Source organism: Aquarana catesbeiana, linkage group LG03 (assembly GCF_042186555.1).
Source record: "Aquarana catesbeiana isolate 2022-GZ linkage group LG03, ASM4218655v1, whole genome shotgun sequence".
NCBI lineage: Eukaryota > Metazoa > Chordata > Amphibia > Anura > Ranidae > Aquarana > Aquarana catesbeiana.
This window is the reverse complement of record NC_133326.1, coordinates 627912477-627929606: the sequence shown is the minus strand read 5'-3', so window position 1 is coordinate 627929606 and position 17130 is coordinate 627912477. Positions and strand designations below refer to the sequence as shown.

At 42.6% G+C, this 17130-nt stretch overlaps 1 protein-coding gene across 2 annotated transcripts in view; it reads right to left on the bottom strand.

Moving 5' to 3' along the window:
* Positions 1 to 2417: 2417 nt before the first annotated feature.
* The window catches only part of EVI5L (ecotropic viral integration site 5 like), a 101240-nt gene continuing 86527 nt past the window's right edge, over positions 2418 to 17130 (bottom strand). For both annotated transcript variants that reach the window (XM_073622422.1, XM_073622423.1), the window contains one exon: positions 2418 to 6015. In XM_073622422.1, the coding sequence (XP_073478523.1) occupies positions 5731 to 6015 (285 nt within the window). In that variant the 3' untranslated portion in view covers positions 2418 to 5730. The remainder of the gene's footprint in view (positions 6016 to 17130) is intronic.

Sequence of the window (17130 nt, the reverse complement as noted above, 5' to 3'; positions counted from 1 at the left end):
TGGAAGAGTCCGCATCACATTGTCATAAAATGGCTGAGACGACTGTTCCCTCAACAGGGGATCATCCAAGTATCCTACAAATGGAATGCCCTAGGACAGTAGTAAGTTAAGTACTGGGGCAGGTACTTTGGTGAACACTCGAGGTGCAGAAGACATACCAAATGAAGGAGCAAGAAAGTGATAGTGTTTCATGCGCACCTAAAAACACAGATAGCATTGGTGGCCTGGAAATAAGGAGACATGCAAAAATGCACGTCCACACATGCTTGAAAACCTCCCTGGTGGAGAGCAGCTATGACAGAGCTGCTGGATTCCATGCAAAATTTTTGGAAGTAAATGAAGACATTTTAGGGCTTTTTGATCCAAGATGGGGAAAACAGTGAACATGTTTGGAGTAAAAACCCTATAACCTTTCTACTTTCAAAACAATGGTAATGGCTCCCTGACTCAACAGATCTTTAACAGCAGCATGAAGGTCTGCTAGCCTGTGCATAAACATAGGTATGTCGGATAACATGAAGCAGGACAGAAGCAGAGAATTGAACTCAGAGAAACTGAACCTACAGCCCTCCCTTTAACCCCAAGTCTTTTATTCTTGCATCCGAGATGCTTATTGTCCAGGTTTCTGCAAAAGCCAATAGAAGGCCCCTCCACATTTGATGATGGATGCATCCCTTTATTACAAAGGGGACTTGTCTGCAGGTTTGGAAGATTTGGGAGCCCAGGGCCTGCATTTGATCTGGGTCTCTAGCTTACAGAAGAATAATGGCCAACGCTTCTCATCCGAGACATTACTCAGCTAGTCCAGGCTTTACAGTTGGGATACACCCACATGCCTGGATAGGCAGCTGGCTTAGCCTCTCAGCTGCGCTGCAGGGAGACTGAGCCAGCTGCTCCCTCCCCAGCCCAGCACTCAAGTAAGCGCTGAAGGGGCAAAGCAGAGAGCGGCCTCTGACAGTCACAGTTCTATACTCAGAGAGGAGGGGATATCTGAGTCATCAGCTGTGTTTGAATGCTCAGTTCCCCCTGCAAAAGTGGTGGGGGACAGATACAGCATTGGATCAATGCTGCACCCACCTAAGGTCTACCCACCCAGGCAGGCTATAAATAACGTATTTTTCTGGACTGAAACACGTTAGCGTGGGTCGTGCTATGGAACATTTTACTTCATTTCAATAAAGACTTTTTTTTTACTTTCACCTTCTTGCCGACATTTGTTAATGATATTAGAAGCAGACCCTGCAATCTTCAGTCCAGACAAAAAGTCTAGTAACTATGGTTAAACGTTTTCTCCAAAGAACAAAAAAATATCCATCCTCCTAGAACACTAGTTAAAAAAAAAAAGGAAAAAAGAAGTATAAAAGCAAAACACAATGGGAGTAGGAGGGGTTATAGTTGACTGGCTAATAGCATTTTTTGTTTGCCAGTGTACAGTTTCTGCTAAAGCCAGAAATATAACCCAGTTGTCGTTGATTTCCTTCTAAATGGAAAAAGAAATTCTTCAGACTGGCTTGGTTTTTTTTTTCACATTATCTTACTTTTTCAGGGTTGTCTATCCCCTTTCTCTTTTTTTTGTTTTATTTTTTTAGATCTTATATAATGGATCTTGTTGAGAGAAATATCAAATGTGGAACAAGTAATTTTTAATGCGGTTTTAGGGAGTACAAATGCTAAAGCACTGATTTCTAAAGGGGCACCAATAGTGATCTTTCATTCTCTCACAGAAGTGGTTATATAAAATGTGTCTGCAGTCTATGAATTTATTCTAAAGCATGCCCCCAGTCTTCAAAAACTTCTACAGCAAGTTTGGAGTCTCTGACAATCTCTTGTATCATGCCCATAAACGTCTACTCTCTCTGACTGCTTTCTGTTATTACGTTCACTGACTAATATGGGGTTGATTTACTAAAACTGGAGAGTGCGAAATTTGGTGCAGCTATGCATTGTAGCCAATGAGCTTCTAGTTATTCAATTAAGCTTTTACAAAAAAAAAAATCCTGGAAGCTGATTGGTTTCTATGCAGAGCTGCCCCAAATTTTGCACTCTCCAGTTTTAGTAAACCAACCCATTGTGTGGCCCTTTGGTGACATCAGGGGCCGCACTGCAGGGCCCCTATATCATGAGAGTTGGCCACCACTATATAAAATGGTTCAGAGTTCTCTTTACCTCATCACGCTTCACTTTAAATAGTTATTTAAGGGTGGAGATCTTCTTCAAACACCTTGAAACGTGCTTGACAGCAAGAACAAGCAAAAGAAAAAAAGGCCGCTACCTCCTAAAAAGACGGTAAAGAGGACTTTTCTAAGGTTTAAACAGTAGCACAGACATTTGTAACAACAGGACCTGTCACACCTTTAAATCTATAGTGGCATCTTGGACCTTTAAAGAAATAATCATTAAAAAACAATAAAAACAAATACATCTTACTGGTTTAGTTTGCGGACACCGAGGCATTTACAATAAACAAAAATAATCATATACAAAGATTTACACAATAAAAGCAATTTGATCTTTAGTGTCGGAGTTTGGGTAACACTTCGGGTAAGTGGTTGATGTAGTGGGCTGGTTTATTGGATAGAGGCATGTCGGCAGGTTTGGCACACCCAGAGCGAGCTAAATAGAGGTACAATAATTCCATGTGTGGAATGTTGATGGTGGAGGTGAGGAAGGTTCAACTGCTGGCTAAGGATCACATCACACATATACTATGCTCCATACTGTTAGAACAAACCTGTCAAAAGCCTGGAGTAACACAGACCCAAGAGCTAAAAAGGCACAGGCATAGGTTACCTTCAGTGAAAACTTGCGAGAATCAATAGCACAAGAGATTTAGGCTGCTAAATATACGCAAATCTATTTTCTTGTAAAAGTCAAGCTTGGCACAACACCATTTCAAGAATTCATAATGGGTCTGTAAGACCACTCATTACTTAGATGGCTAATAGGTAAGCTTGGGTGGTGGAAGGGGTTGTTGTAATGTGCATTGGACCCATGCACTGTGCATGTGTTTTGGGCATGCTCTAATTTTTATGGGCCCTCAAAGCGCATCTAAGCAGTTAATGCACGCAACCCTATAACACATCACATACAGTACATGTGCAAACACTCAATTTTCTATGGAGGTAGATGGAGTCAGAAATGCTTTATGGTACAAGGTCTTAAAGAAAATGCTTGGGAACAAGTACCACAATAATTTTAGTTGCCTATATCTCTAGGACTACTGGTCCTGACGTGGCTTTTACCGACTGTATCTTCCCACTATTTGCATTGTTTACTGTCAATTTCTCAGGTTTGTGACAGGTTAACTTTAATAGTTTCTCTGCCACCATGTATGGGGGTGTCTACTGTTGTCTAAATATGGAAAAAACTTAAAGGCTTGGCAGTCAATTCTTGAGAGACAGACAGGAAATAAGGCCCAGGGCACATAGGCATTAGCTTGTAAATACCAGACTGAGAATTAGGTACAGCAAGCACTAAAAGCATTGTACAGGCTCCCAGCTGCTTTCTGGACTTCCATCTGGAAGTGCCAAATACAGATCTGTACTGAGAGAAATACAGAATCAGCCATAATGGCTTTCTCTGGCCTTAATGATTTTACAATCAGCTCCTGATCTCCATATTTAACTCCAGGATCGGGCCTGTTCATACTCACTGGTGTGTGATGCGCTGCCATTTATTCTGAATCTGTAAGCTTGTTGTGTCAATAGGACAGCTAGGTAAGGATTTCAGAAGGTGAAGTTGGCAAAGGGCTTATTCAGATCAGTGCATTATGGTTATGGTATGGTAACAATATTTTTGAATGACACTCTAATGCACAGTTACAGTTGTGTGAGATACACCAGAGCTGTCGTGCACTGCAATGTACATGTGTTGCCCCCTGCTTTAGGAAAATGTACAATTTTCCAAAGTACAACTTAATGTAATGTTTTGCATTATTGCAATGCATATTTTAGAGGTTGCTTTAAATTCCCACGTGGGAAACAGAGAGCCTGCCATTGACAAGCTCTTTAAAAATACTAGAACACTGGCTCTAATGCCAAAGCTCTTTAATACTTTGCATCACTGACCTGAAAAAGTGCGTTTTAAATGGGGCTCAGTGATGACATTTACATTCCCTCCTTACATTTTTAAAGAGATCATGGGGCTACAGTGTTTACCTCCTAATCTGTAATGGAAATGTTAGTTAAAGGCAAAGTCTACCCAAAACTGATTTATTTAACCAAGGTGATTACAGCTGCCTATATTTCTCTGGGACTCCAGATGAAAGGTCTCTCGGTTAGACTTCCTGGGCGGTGTCCTACTGAGGTGTTCAGTAGTAGCAATGCCACATTCCTGCATTCTAGAATCCTTCTGAATGCCCCTGGAGTGCTAATACTATCGGAGGACCAGGCTGGGAATCAGGAGGGCATTTTTCCCTTATGCCAGGTCTTGCAAGATATGTTGGGCTTATGGTCCTAAGTGGACATACTTCACCATTTAGGCATTGATCAAGGTAGGATATGCAGTCAGTGACACATAATGGGCATTATAAAGCTACATTTTTAGACCTACGATCACAGCGCCTAGCAGCGGTCGCAGATGTCATGTGACCGAACGTGTTGAGCTGCAAAGGGAGCTGACCTTGAAAAATACATCTGTCTCTACCATGAAAGGGCAACTTGGTTATCACCCGGACCAAAAGGTTCCCAATCCTCCCCTGTCCAATACCCAGATGTGCACTATATGCAAATGTTGTATCTAAATCAGTTCCAGCACACCCTTCTGCATCTGCAGAATTTATAGAGAGCCCTGCAATTACTATCTCTGGTCAGGTCAAAGTGGAAATCAATTCCAAAACTTTTTTTTTTTCTAATACATTTTAGATTGAGTAAAGAAGGGTTAGAACAACCATAATATTACAAAGCAGAAAAAAAAAAGTTTTGGCTGGAGGTCCACTTTAATACCAGACAATGTGTGGCTTTTTTAGTGACTTATGTCAAACTCTATTATAATGACAGGCTTATTTTACATGTCTATGATGAGGCACTACCAAGTTTAAAAAAAACATTGTAGGAAGTGTGTTTGGGGTCTGTAAGGTTTCTTACATAAAGTAGCTGGCTGCAATATCAGGCATTGGTCTAGCATGCCACTAGTTTTCTTTATTATAGCCAACACCAACACTGTCCTGTGTACTGTCCTGGCAGTCACATTGGTCTGCATTGATCCTGATTTTATACTCTGCATCCCAAGAACTAGAGAGATAAGCAGCCGGAATAGGATCCACCTAATACTGAAATAACAGACCTGAAATATCGCAAGTTTAGTGTGTGTTAGATTCCAGTTTGCCACTGCTTACCTCCAGTAGACGTGCTGGTTAGTGTTCTGTTGATGTAAAGCTTATAAACAGTGCTGATTCACTTTTCAGGTTAGTGTTTAAAATGTGAAAATAAAACACTATACAGGATTATTTCAAGAATGTCAATACGACCCTTCGGGTCTGTTTTCCAAGCTCCCTTGCAACAGTCGAGCACAGGTTGGCATACTTGCTTATTAGGAGTGTCTACTCCTCTTGTCCCCTTTTTGGGGAGATATGGAGCAGTTAAAGCACCCATTACGTACTCTTAGGTTGCTTATTCAGCATGGAACAACCAAGCTCCTTCTGTTTTCAAGGCATCTATCTTTCCATAGCATCAAAAGGAGATTCCAACATGGATTCCCCCTTGTGAGCTTCAGCCTCCGCTTTTCCCTGTGTTATTCCTCTTCAGCGGGCTCAGGGGGTGTATCAGAAGTGGCTCCATTGGTTTCTACACCTTCTTCACTGTCAGAGCTGACAGAACTTCTCATGGGCCTTAGGAAACAGGACTTGTGGGGTGAATGAGAATAGAGGGCATCTTGCAAAGCTCCAAGAGGGCGAGAAAGAAGCTCTTCATCAGAGGAAGGAAGAGAGTCATCATCCTCCCGTCCTGAAGAGGAGAGGTGCAGTTCATCAAAGGCCATCGGGCCAGAATAAGGTTTGTGACCTCGAAGAAGGAGAATCTGTGGAAAATAGAGAGCCATCAAAGACAACATATAATTTTTACATGAGACAAGCCTTGTTTACACAGGCATGCTACAGCATACAGCCATGTGAAGGCGGTGTTTACTTTCAAAGGGATGCACAGGTGTTGCATGCATCGCTGTGTAGGCAGTTCCATTCATGTCAATTGAGGTGCAGTGGCTGCACAGAGACAACCGCTGCTCCCAATGTGACTCCCAACACATACTGCATGCATTTGGAGCCATGCACTGGCACGGAGGTCAAGCTGGGTAGCAGCTGCTGCGTCCTAATTGACATGAATTGGACTGCCTGCATGAAGAGTCGCTACGCTTTAGTTCACCCAAGTGAACAAGGTCTTAAAATGCATCGGTCAAGATAGGCAATTTTTCAGATCAAGAATACTCCCAAAGAGTGGGTGCTATTTCCAAAAATATGTGAACACCCTCTAAATTATTGAGTGTTTCCAATGAAGTTTACTGTTAATGTTACAGCATAGAAAACAATTATGGACAACTGTGCTATTCCAATTTTGTGGCAATAATTTGGGATGGGTCTTTTTCCAACCTGACTGTGAAGAAAGCCCGGTCTTTAACCGCCCTCCCTTCCGCCCACCAAATAGACAAAATGGCGGTGGCGGGGTGGCTCTCTCGTTCTGGGGTGACGTCATATGACATTGTTCCACTCTCGCTGTGCTTGTGCGCCGGCGGGGGTGCATGCGGTGGAGATCGGCAGTGTGCTGTGTCCCTGGGACACGGTGCATCCCCGATCTCGGTAAAGAGCAGATGACGAGGCTCTTTACCCATGTGATTAGCAGTGTCTAATCACAGCTGATCACATGTAAAACAAGGAAATGCCGGTTATCGGCTTTCCTCTCCTCACACTGACAGGGTGTGAGAAGAGGAGAGGCGATCAGCTGCATTTTTTTACAGGAGAAACCTACACAGATAGCCAAGGAACTGATCGTCAGTGCCCTGATAATCAATGCAGCCCTAGCACTGATGCCAGTCAGTGCCTGCTCATCAGTGCCACCTATCAGTGCCCATCAGTGCTGCATATTCATGCCTCCTCATCAGCGCCACCTATTAGTGCTTCCCCATCAGTGCCACCTCATCAGCGCCCATCAGTGCCGCCTCATCAGCGCCCATCAGTGTAGGGGAAAAATTACTTATTTACAACATTTTTTAACAGAAACTAAGTAAACTTTTTTTTTTTCCCTCAAAATTTTCTGTCTTTTTTTTTAGCAAAAAAAACCCAAAAAAAACCCAACCCAGTGGTGGTTAAATACCACCGAAAGAAAGCTTTGTCTCAAAATAATGATAAAAATGGCATTTGAGTACAGCGTTGCATGGCCACGCAATTGTCATTCAAGCTGCAACAAAGCTGAAAGCTGAAAAATGGCCTGGGCAGGAAGGGGGTGAAAGTGCCCAGTACTGAAGTGGTTAAAGACATGGTTTAGTGAGTGTGGTGTGGAGGCACTTGAATGCCTGCACAGAGCCCTGACCTAAATTCTACTGAACATGTTTGGGTTGAATTGGAATGCTGATTGAGAGCCAGGTCTTCTCATCCAATATATACCTGACCTCATAAATTGTCTTTTGACTAAATGGGCACAAAATTCCACACAGACACATTCCAAAATCTCATGGAAAGACTTCCCAGGAAGAGCTGAGGCTGTTACAGCAGCAAAGGTGGGGCATCTGCATATTAATGTCTATGATTTTAGAATGAGATGTCCAACTAAATTATATAGATGTGATGGTCAGGGATCCATGGACTTTTGGCACTATAGTGTATCTTTGTTAAAGTGGTTGTAAATCCTCACATATACCCAGAAAATGACTGGCTTTGGGCAATACAGAGATGAGACAAATCCTCCTACGTAAGTTGAACCTGTTTATCTACAGCCCTCTTTCCCCTACATCCATTCAAAGTGCAGAATTTACACAGGATCTCTTAGCTCTGAAAAGCAGGGGGCGGAGAGCTTAAGTTGCATCAGTGAGGAGATCTCTGGGGGCTGATTGGAGGGAAGGGACACACCCCCCTCCACACAGCTCACAGGAACAGAGCTGAGCCTGTCAATCTGCTGGAGATCCCTCCCCTGTCACCTTTTTTCTCTTGGCATCAGGAAAACTTGTCAAAAAGGGACTCATGCTTAAAGCAGAGGAATGAGGTAGCAGACAGAAATGACACTGCATGCTCTGAATTGAGACAAGTACACACTATACAGCAATATGCTTTGTTCATATTTCATGTCTTAGGTTTATAACCATTTTAATATTCAGAACTGTAAAACCTTTCTAGTGCTTTAGCAGGCAGAATTTACGGCTAGAAATTAAAGTGGTTGTAAAGGCACAAGGTTTTTTTTTTACCTTCACGCATTCTATGCATGAAGGTAAAAAACCTTCTGTGTGCAGCAGGCCCCCCGCCCCCCCAATACTTACCTGAGCCCCCTCTCAATCCAGCGATGTCCATGAGAGTCTTGCCTTCCAGGGACTCCCACTCCTGTTTGGCTATTGGCAGCAGTGAATGGCTGAATGGACACACAGTGCAGCGGTTCAGCTCGGGTGCCCCCATATCAAGCTGCTTGCTGTGGGGGCACCCGACAGGTGGGAGGAGCCGAGAAGGGGAGGATCCGGGCCACTCTGTGCAAAACCACGGCAAAGAGCAGGGAAATATAACTTTTTTTTCATTAAAATAACCAACATGAAAGCTTTACAATCACTTTAACCTTTAAAGCGGAGCTCCACCCAAAAGGGGAAGTTCTGCTTTAAGCACCCCCCCCCCCTCCTTTTGTAGCTGCTGCCTTTTAATAAACACAAAAACGACTGGAACTCTGTTTTAAAAGTAGAGGTAGACTATAACATTTAGTATGCTTAAACACTGTGTATCATTTGTTTAACAAAATACTTTTTTTTACCTATTTTTCATATTTTGTTGCATCTCAGTGCTGCTGATCCCCTACAGTCACTCTCCATCTACACACACTGTCATGATGGTCGCACAGCTTTTCTCAGGGTGGTTTTCTGACAGTCACAACAGTGGACAATGCCAGGATAGTTTGTGTTGAAACAGCCACACCATTAAGGCTCTTCTACACAGGCACAAAATTCTATAGTAGCCTTTCACATTAATGTAACTATAGAATTAATGAGCGTTTTGCACACTTTGCAGAATCATTCTAAACACATCAGGCAATGCTTCCCAAATGCCCTGTGAAATCTTTTACATTTATTTTTACAAGGCTAAAGTGTGAAATAATTACTGATGTGTGTTGTAACGTGTTGTACGCTGCATAAAAATGCAGACTTGTTCCATTTTTAGGCAGCACCCTTGACTGGTGTGAACAGGGCAACAAAAAAAAAAAATTTTTTTTTGCAATGTACTTGTGTTGAACTGACATTATTCAAAGCAGCACAACACACATGGGGCTGATTCATGAAAGCCGTGCGCCATCAGTATAGGCGCACGGCGAGGCGCAATGCACATTTTCATATTTACAGAACGGTGCGCGGGGAACAGAGCGTGAATCTCCCCATTTACTATATCGATCTCGGTGCATGGGAGAATGCCATCTGTGCGCCACTATGGACACGGCATCTTCAATTCAATATTAACAGAAGATGGAGGTGCCAATATTATGGGGTGATGTGAGGAAGTTTAGTAACAACTGCCCAAGTAACAAATATGCCCCAAATAGAATAAGAAAGTAACTTTTTCAGAGAAAGCCTGCTGTGCCTGCAAGTACGTTTAGAACTGCGTGAGATCAATGTAAGCGGTGTGCAAGAGGCTCTTGCGCTCGTTCACATACGTTTGTTCACTGCGCGGCCAAAATCTTGGTAAATGTCAAGCAACGTACATGCAATTGCATAGGTTGAACGGGCGCACCTCTAAACTTGACAATGTTTTTTTTACGCTGGTTCACCTTTATGTATTTTTTTAAGGAGATTTGCACACAGGTCATGTTAGCATGTTACGTTGCCAACATGTGACATGCACCAAATTATGTAAAAAAACTCTCACTTCTCTAGCTCCTCCTAAAAGGACATTTAACCTCCCCCCTCTAATGCATATGATTTCCTAACTTTTGCTTTTAAAGGGGAACTCCACACTCCACTCTTTTCTCAAAAGGCTGTGAGCTGCCTTCACCAATCCAAACCACATCCTTTTTCAGAGCATACAACAGGGCCAGCTAGGAAAGGGGCGAGAAGAGTGTACAAGGCCACATGCACTCAACATTGCTGGCTGCCTTTGGGGCATGTTGGGCTCAGCCCAATACCAACCACAAAGCACCTTGTACCCACTAGTTTAAAAGGGGCTTTCCACATTACGTAATGCCCCCTGTCTGCAGCCCCCCACAACCCCAGCCTAGGGTTGTGTGGAAGAGGTCCTTGTCCCCCTGAATATGGGAACAAGGTGGTTGACTTTTGGGGTGCCCGAGCCCCTCCTGCCCCCAAGCATCCACCCCCCTTTCATGGGCTGGCTTGCTGTGTGTTAGGGGTTTGTTAGTGCAATGGTATTTGTTGTATAACTTTTGCCCATGTTAGGCTCTTTGTTTGCCCCCCTGGACCGGGGGGTGTCTGTCCCATCTGTAATTTTGTAGCATGCTGAGTGATGTGCTGAATTTTGGACAGGGGGTGGCTTATTTTGTGCTAGCTGCATGGTTGTTCTGGGCATGCTCAAGGACTTTGCTATTTTGTTGTGGCTTTTGGTGTGTGAAATGCATTTGTGTGGGTCTGGGCATGCTCAGGGACTTTGTTTTTTTTTTTTGGTGCTTTTTGCGTGTGAAAAGCACTTGGATTTTTCTGGGCATGCTCAGAGAGTGTGTTTTTTGGGTTAGTAATTTAACCACTTACCGACCGGCTCATGTAGATGTATGTCAGCAGTTTGAAGATGAATATCTCGGTAACGACAGCAGCTGCTGCCACAACCGAGGTATCAATCTTTAGAGCCGGTGGTTCTGTTTACGATAGTGGTGGTCTCTGCGGCGGATTCACCACGAGATCACCGTTATTGGCGGCGGGAGAGGTGCCACCTCCCTCCCGCGCCCTCCGCCACTTACCAGAGCCATCGGTAGTGGCGGAGGTGATCAGGACCTTTCCGTGTCTGTGTATGGAGATGAGTGAGAGGAAGATGGCCCCCACCCGTCTCCATACCACAGGAGGGTGGAAGCGACATCAAAACGTCACTTCCGCCCATACGTCTTAAAAAGGCACATTTTTCTGTTGTCATTTTTTCAAATTACATTTTTTATTTTTTATTTTTTTTTTAAATTTTAGTCCAAATATGAGATCTGAGGACTTTTTGACCCCAGATCTCATATTTAACCACTTAAGGACCAGCCTCGTTTTGGATTTTAGGTGTTTACATGTTTAAAACAGGTTTTTCTGCTAGAAAATTACTTAGAACCCCCAAACATTATATATGGTTTTTCTTCTAACACCCTAGAGAATACAATGGCGGTCATTGCAATACTTTTTTTTGCACCGTATTTGCGCAGCGGTCTTATAAGCGCACTTTTTTTGGAAAAAATTCACTTTTTTGAATAAAAAAATAAAACAACAGTAAAGTTATCCCAATTTTTTTTATATTGTGAAATATAATGTTACGCCAAGTAAATTGATACCCAACATGTCATGCTTGAAAATTGCGCCCGCTCGTGGAATGGCGTCAAACTTTTACCCTCAAAAATCTCCATAGGCGACGTTTAAAAAATTCTACAGGTTGCATATTTTGCGCTACAGAGGAGGTCTAGGGCTAGAATTATTGCTCTCGCTCTACCGGTCGCGGCGATATCTCACATGTGTGGTTTGACCACCGTTTTCATATGTGGGCGCTACTCGCGTATGCGTTCGCTTCTGCGTGCGAGCTCGTCGGGACAGGGGGGTTTTAAAAAAATTTTTTTTTATTTTTATTATTTATTTTACAATATTTTATTTATTTTTACACTGTTTAAAAAAAAAAATAAAAAATTGTGTCACTTTTATTCCTATTACAAGGAATGTAAACATCCCTTGTAATAGAAAAAAGCATGGCAGGACCTCTTAAATATGAGATCTGGGGTCAAAAAGACCTCAGATCTCATATTTACACTAAAATGCAATTAAAAAAAAAACAAAAAAAAACAAAAAGTCATTTAGAAAAATGACATTTGAAAAAATATGCCTTTAAGAGGCGTGGACGGAAGTGACGTTTTGACGTCGCTTCCGCCCAGCAGTGTCATGGAAACGAGTGAGCGCCATCTTGGCCTCACTCGTCTCCAGACAAACCACTGAGCAGGATGCGATCGCCTCTGCTGCTACCGACGGCTCCGGTAAGCGGCGGAGGGCACCGGATCGCGGCGGGAGGGGGGGGGGCCCTCTCCCGCCACCGATAAAAGTGATCTCGCGGCAAATCCGCCGCAGGGACCACTTTTATCTGAAAGCCGGCCGCCGCACGAAAACGGGGATACCGGGGTTATGGCAGCTAGCTGCTGCCATAACAACGATATTCCCGTTCAAACTTAGGACGTATATAGTCGTGCGGCGGTCGGGAAGTGGTTAAGAGGACCTGTCATGCTTTTTTTTCTATTACATTCCTTGTAATAGGAATAAAAGTGACCCAATTATTTATTTTTTTTTAAAGTGAAAAAATAAATAAAATTAAGTAAAAAAAAATTTTTTAACACGCCCCGTCCCGACGAGCTAGCACGCAGAAGCGAATGCATACGTGAGTAGCGCCCGCATATGAAAATGGTGGTCAAACAAGAGCAATAATTCTAGCCCTAGACCTCCTCTGTAACGCAAAACATGCAACCTGTAGAATTTTTTAAACGTCGCCTATGGATATTTTTTAGGGTAAAAATTTGACGCCATTCCATTTGGCGTAACATTATCTTTCACAATATAAAAAAAAAAATTGGACTAACTTTACTGTTGTCTTATTTTTTTATTCAAAAAAGTGATTTTTTTCCAAAAAAAATGTGCTTGTAAGACTACTGCGCAAATACGGTGTGAAAAAAAATATTGCATTTTATTCTCTAGGGTGTTAGAAAAAAAACAATATATAACGTTTGGGGGTTCTAAGTAATTTTCTAGCAAAAAAACCTATCTTAAATATGTAAACACCTAAATTCCAAAACGAGGCTAGTCCTTAAATGGTTAAGGACATCCTTAACAGGTGTACCCACTTTGAAGTTCTGTCTCTACTAAGGATGAGCTCTGGCGTGTTCGCACAGCCCACGTGCAGAGCTTGCCAGGAAGTCAGTGAGACACTTCCTGATCTCTGCAGCCATGCATCGGAACAATGTCTCACTGCCTGTGATTAGCGCACAGTGCCGACTTCCTGGCGGGCTCTGCACGTGGGCTGTGCGAACACGCCGGAGATCATCCTTAGTCACTACACTGGGTGAACTTGCATTTTGTGTGTTTCATGGACTGTGCATGTGTTTGCAATTGCCTCTTTAGCACACAAACCTATGTTATATAAAGCTTGCAGATAGCATTCTTTACCTTGCCCTGAAAAGAGCCAAGATTGCTTGATGGTGTGTGTGGCAAGACAGTACGTTTGGGTGTCCTTACAGAGTTTGTAACATGTATTTTCTCTTTGTATTTTGTTTGTTATGTCTTTGCAAAATGTGGTTTAAAGCAAATATTTTTTTATTTTGTTTTTTTGTTTAAATCCTTAAGAGACTGTCCTTTTGTGGGCGCAGTCCATTTACTCCTGTTAATTTCCTCTGCAAAATGGTCAGACCTCAAAACCATATTCTGTTAGTGTCTCAAATTAACATGCATGTGTTTTTTGCTTTTCTTGCTCTTTCTAAGTCCTGTTTTGTTGACCAATAAAATTTGTAGCAAATGTTTTATGTGTTTTGTTAATTTGTTTTGCAGATGCATGCTCAATCCAAATAATGCATTTTAAACCCCCCCCCCCCCCCAACAAGTTTAATGCAACAGATTTCCCAGCTGCAGCTTAACTAAGCTGATTGGCATGGCAAAACAAAAAAAATGTGTAATTTGTCTAAAAGCTACTTTCCTGGTGCCTTCATGGTAGCATATGCATGGATTGTGCGTATGCTGCCATAGATAGGCACCAGGAAAGGAAAATTACAGAGAGTTAAGTATTCAATTTTCCATTTTAGCGCAGTGGTTCTCAGCCTCAGTCCCCAAGTACCCCAGGACATGTTTTGGGAATTTATCTTAGCTAAATAGCCTTCCAAAATACCAAGCCATTGACTGTGATCATGAGCACCTGTGCAAGATGAAGGTAAACCTGTAAACATGGCCTGTTGGGGGGTACTTGAGGACAGGGCTGAGAACCACTGCTTTAGAGCACTGAGCTAAAATCTAGCTCAAGACAATCCTTTTCTAATTGTGGGCATTTGAGGGAAACCAAGTGAGTGTTAGAACCCCTGCTTGTCTTTTTTTAGGTTGGGCTTTGTGTCCCTTTTCGCAAAATTGGCTTCACTTCCTGTCACATAGCCAAACAGGAAGTGAGGATAAAACCCTACCAATGTCTTCCCTTGGGGACACAAAGGTCAATCTAGTGTCCCCATTAGGCAAATTGCACTCTAGCACTTTGTTGTGTACACCCCAAATTATTAGGTATTTTGGGGTTTATTAAAGGGAAATCCACTCTGTAATACAAGTGTACTCGCTGTAAATCTGAGGGGAAGCACTGGTGATTTTATCATCCAATCATGCAGAAGCAAAGATGCTGTTTTTTTTTTTCCTTGCATGTCCCCCTCGGATCTCCAGCAAGTGCACTTGTAGTGCAAAGTGGATTTGTCTTTAGTAAATAAACCCCAAAGTCCAAGATATCTAATAGTTTGGGGTGTACACAGCAAAATGCTAGAGTGCAATTTCCCTATAATGGGGAAACTATTTAGATTGACCTGTGTGTCCCCAAGGAAAGACATTGGTAGGGTTTTACCCTCACTTCCTGTTTGGCTATGTGACAGGAAGTGAATTTGAAGGAGAAACTGGCAAAATCTGAGAGGTGTCTTCACCCTATCAAGGGTGCAGACATCCCCAAAAACTGACAAGACTTCTAATCCCTCTGCACTCTATCCCCAAGCAAAAATAAGAAAGGATTTCGTTTAGTTTAACTTTGCAAAGACACATTCCTAAGTTCAACTGTCAATGGCCCATTTAGACCTTGTTTAATAGAAAACACCAGTTGTCTTTCACTGTAAACATTTGTTAGTCCAGTCCTGGAAATCTGCATCTGCTTTACTATTCATTTCCATAAAAATTGGGTTCCTGCAGCTAGATGTGCCAAATGCATCTATAGCGCCAGCTGTGTATGGGAGATGCCAACTGCTGTGTGTGCGCGGAGGTATGCACCTGTGGCACATATCTGGTTCCGGAAGCGGTGGCCAGCACACAGGAATGACATCACGCCCCTCCAGGAAGTTGCTTGTACTGCTGCTAATTTCTTCCCACCACCATGCCCCGCTCACTGTTCTCTGAGGAAGAGATGATCCTTATTTGTAAAATAAGATTTTTTTAAATTTATTTTTACATGGGGTGGTGTTTGTGTGGGTCATGTGTGTATGTCTAAATGATTTGGCCTCAAAACACACAGCTACTTCCTGTGTACAGATTCACTTCAGGATGTATATTGCTTACTGCTTCAGTGTGTGTTTAAATATAGATATATCTATAGATGTAGGTTCTTGTGTCCACCAGCAGAGAGAAGTTGGGTAGATGCCACACTCCCCATTCTGGAGGCATAATAATGGTCTAGCACAGGGGTCTTCAAACTTCGGCCCTCCAGTTGTTCAGGAACTAAAATTCCCATCATGCCTAGTCATGTCTGGGAATGTCAGAGTTTTACAATGCCTCATAGGATATGTAGTTCCGCAACAGCTGGAGAGCCGTAGTTTGAAGATTCCTAATCACTCTAGCATGTCTTAAAAAAAGGTGGTTTCTCATGTGCCTTGTATAATGCCCAAGAAATATCATTAGGAAAATAAAAGTGGGTCGTGGCACATCTACATTCCAAATTTGGCACTTAAAGTGGTGTTCCGGACGTTTTTTTTTTTTAAAAGTCAGCAGCTACAAACACTGTATCTGCTGACTTTTAATAAGGACACTTACCTGTTCAGGGAGCCCACGATGTCGGCCCCCCTGAGGCCGATCCGTCCTTTGGATCGGCCGCTGGCGCCTCCATCCTAACTAAGGGAAACAGGCAGTGTAGCCTTGCGGCTTCACTGCCCGTTTCCTACTGCACATGCGCGAGTCGCGTGGAGCTTTGTGAATGGCCCCATTGTTTCCTGGGACACTAACAGTTCCCAGAAGGCAACGGGGCCACTCGCCGAAGAGGAGGAAGCGCCGCGGAATAGGAAGAGGCAGATTAGGAAGACTGCCTAGCAACAGGGGTTTCAGGTAAGTAAATTTTTTTTTTTTCAAATGTTTTTTTTTTTTTTTTAAGAATTTTAATGCTATTTTTTATTTTAGGGTGGCCCTCCACTTTAAGATGGTCATGCACTATGCATATTAATTTATTGGGTTTAGAAACTCTTCTCTGTTCTTTGTAATGTATTGAAAGATTTGGGTAAAAAATGAGAAAAAAAACACATTTTAAAGATATATTAGAAGTGATAGGAATGAGATTAGCATCAAAGGGGTTAATTAACTGAGAACACCTACTAATTGCCTAACAAGACATCCAATGAGATGAAATGAACCAATCGTATTGGGTGTACTGTATTATCAATGAGAAAACCGCAGTTACCTTAGCGACAGTTGCAGCTTACATATGCGAGTATTTATTATTGTTATTTGTGCTTCAATTCGTACGTTCGATTAATTACTTTTCTGGTGCACCAATTGATGTATGAACTGGTGCAGTGCCTTCTTCTTAGTAAATCACCCCCACTGTGTCAATGAGCTCTAAATTCTCATGGAACAGCCAACCAAAAGAGGTCTGCGCATCCAATCTTCTCATGTCTACAGCCAGTATAACCATGAAACCTGACAAGTTGGGACTGGCCAGTTCAGATTGGCTTACTGTGCTTTCTATCCTGATAAAAGATCAGTTCACAGAGAGCGGTTATGATAAATAACAAGAAGATCTAATAACTGCCTAATGACTGCTGAGCAGAAAGCTTTTTTTCACTTAAAGAGGAGGTCCAG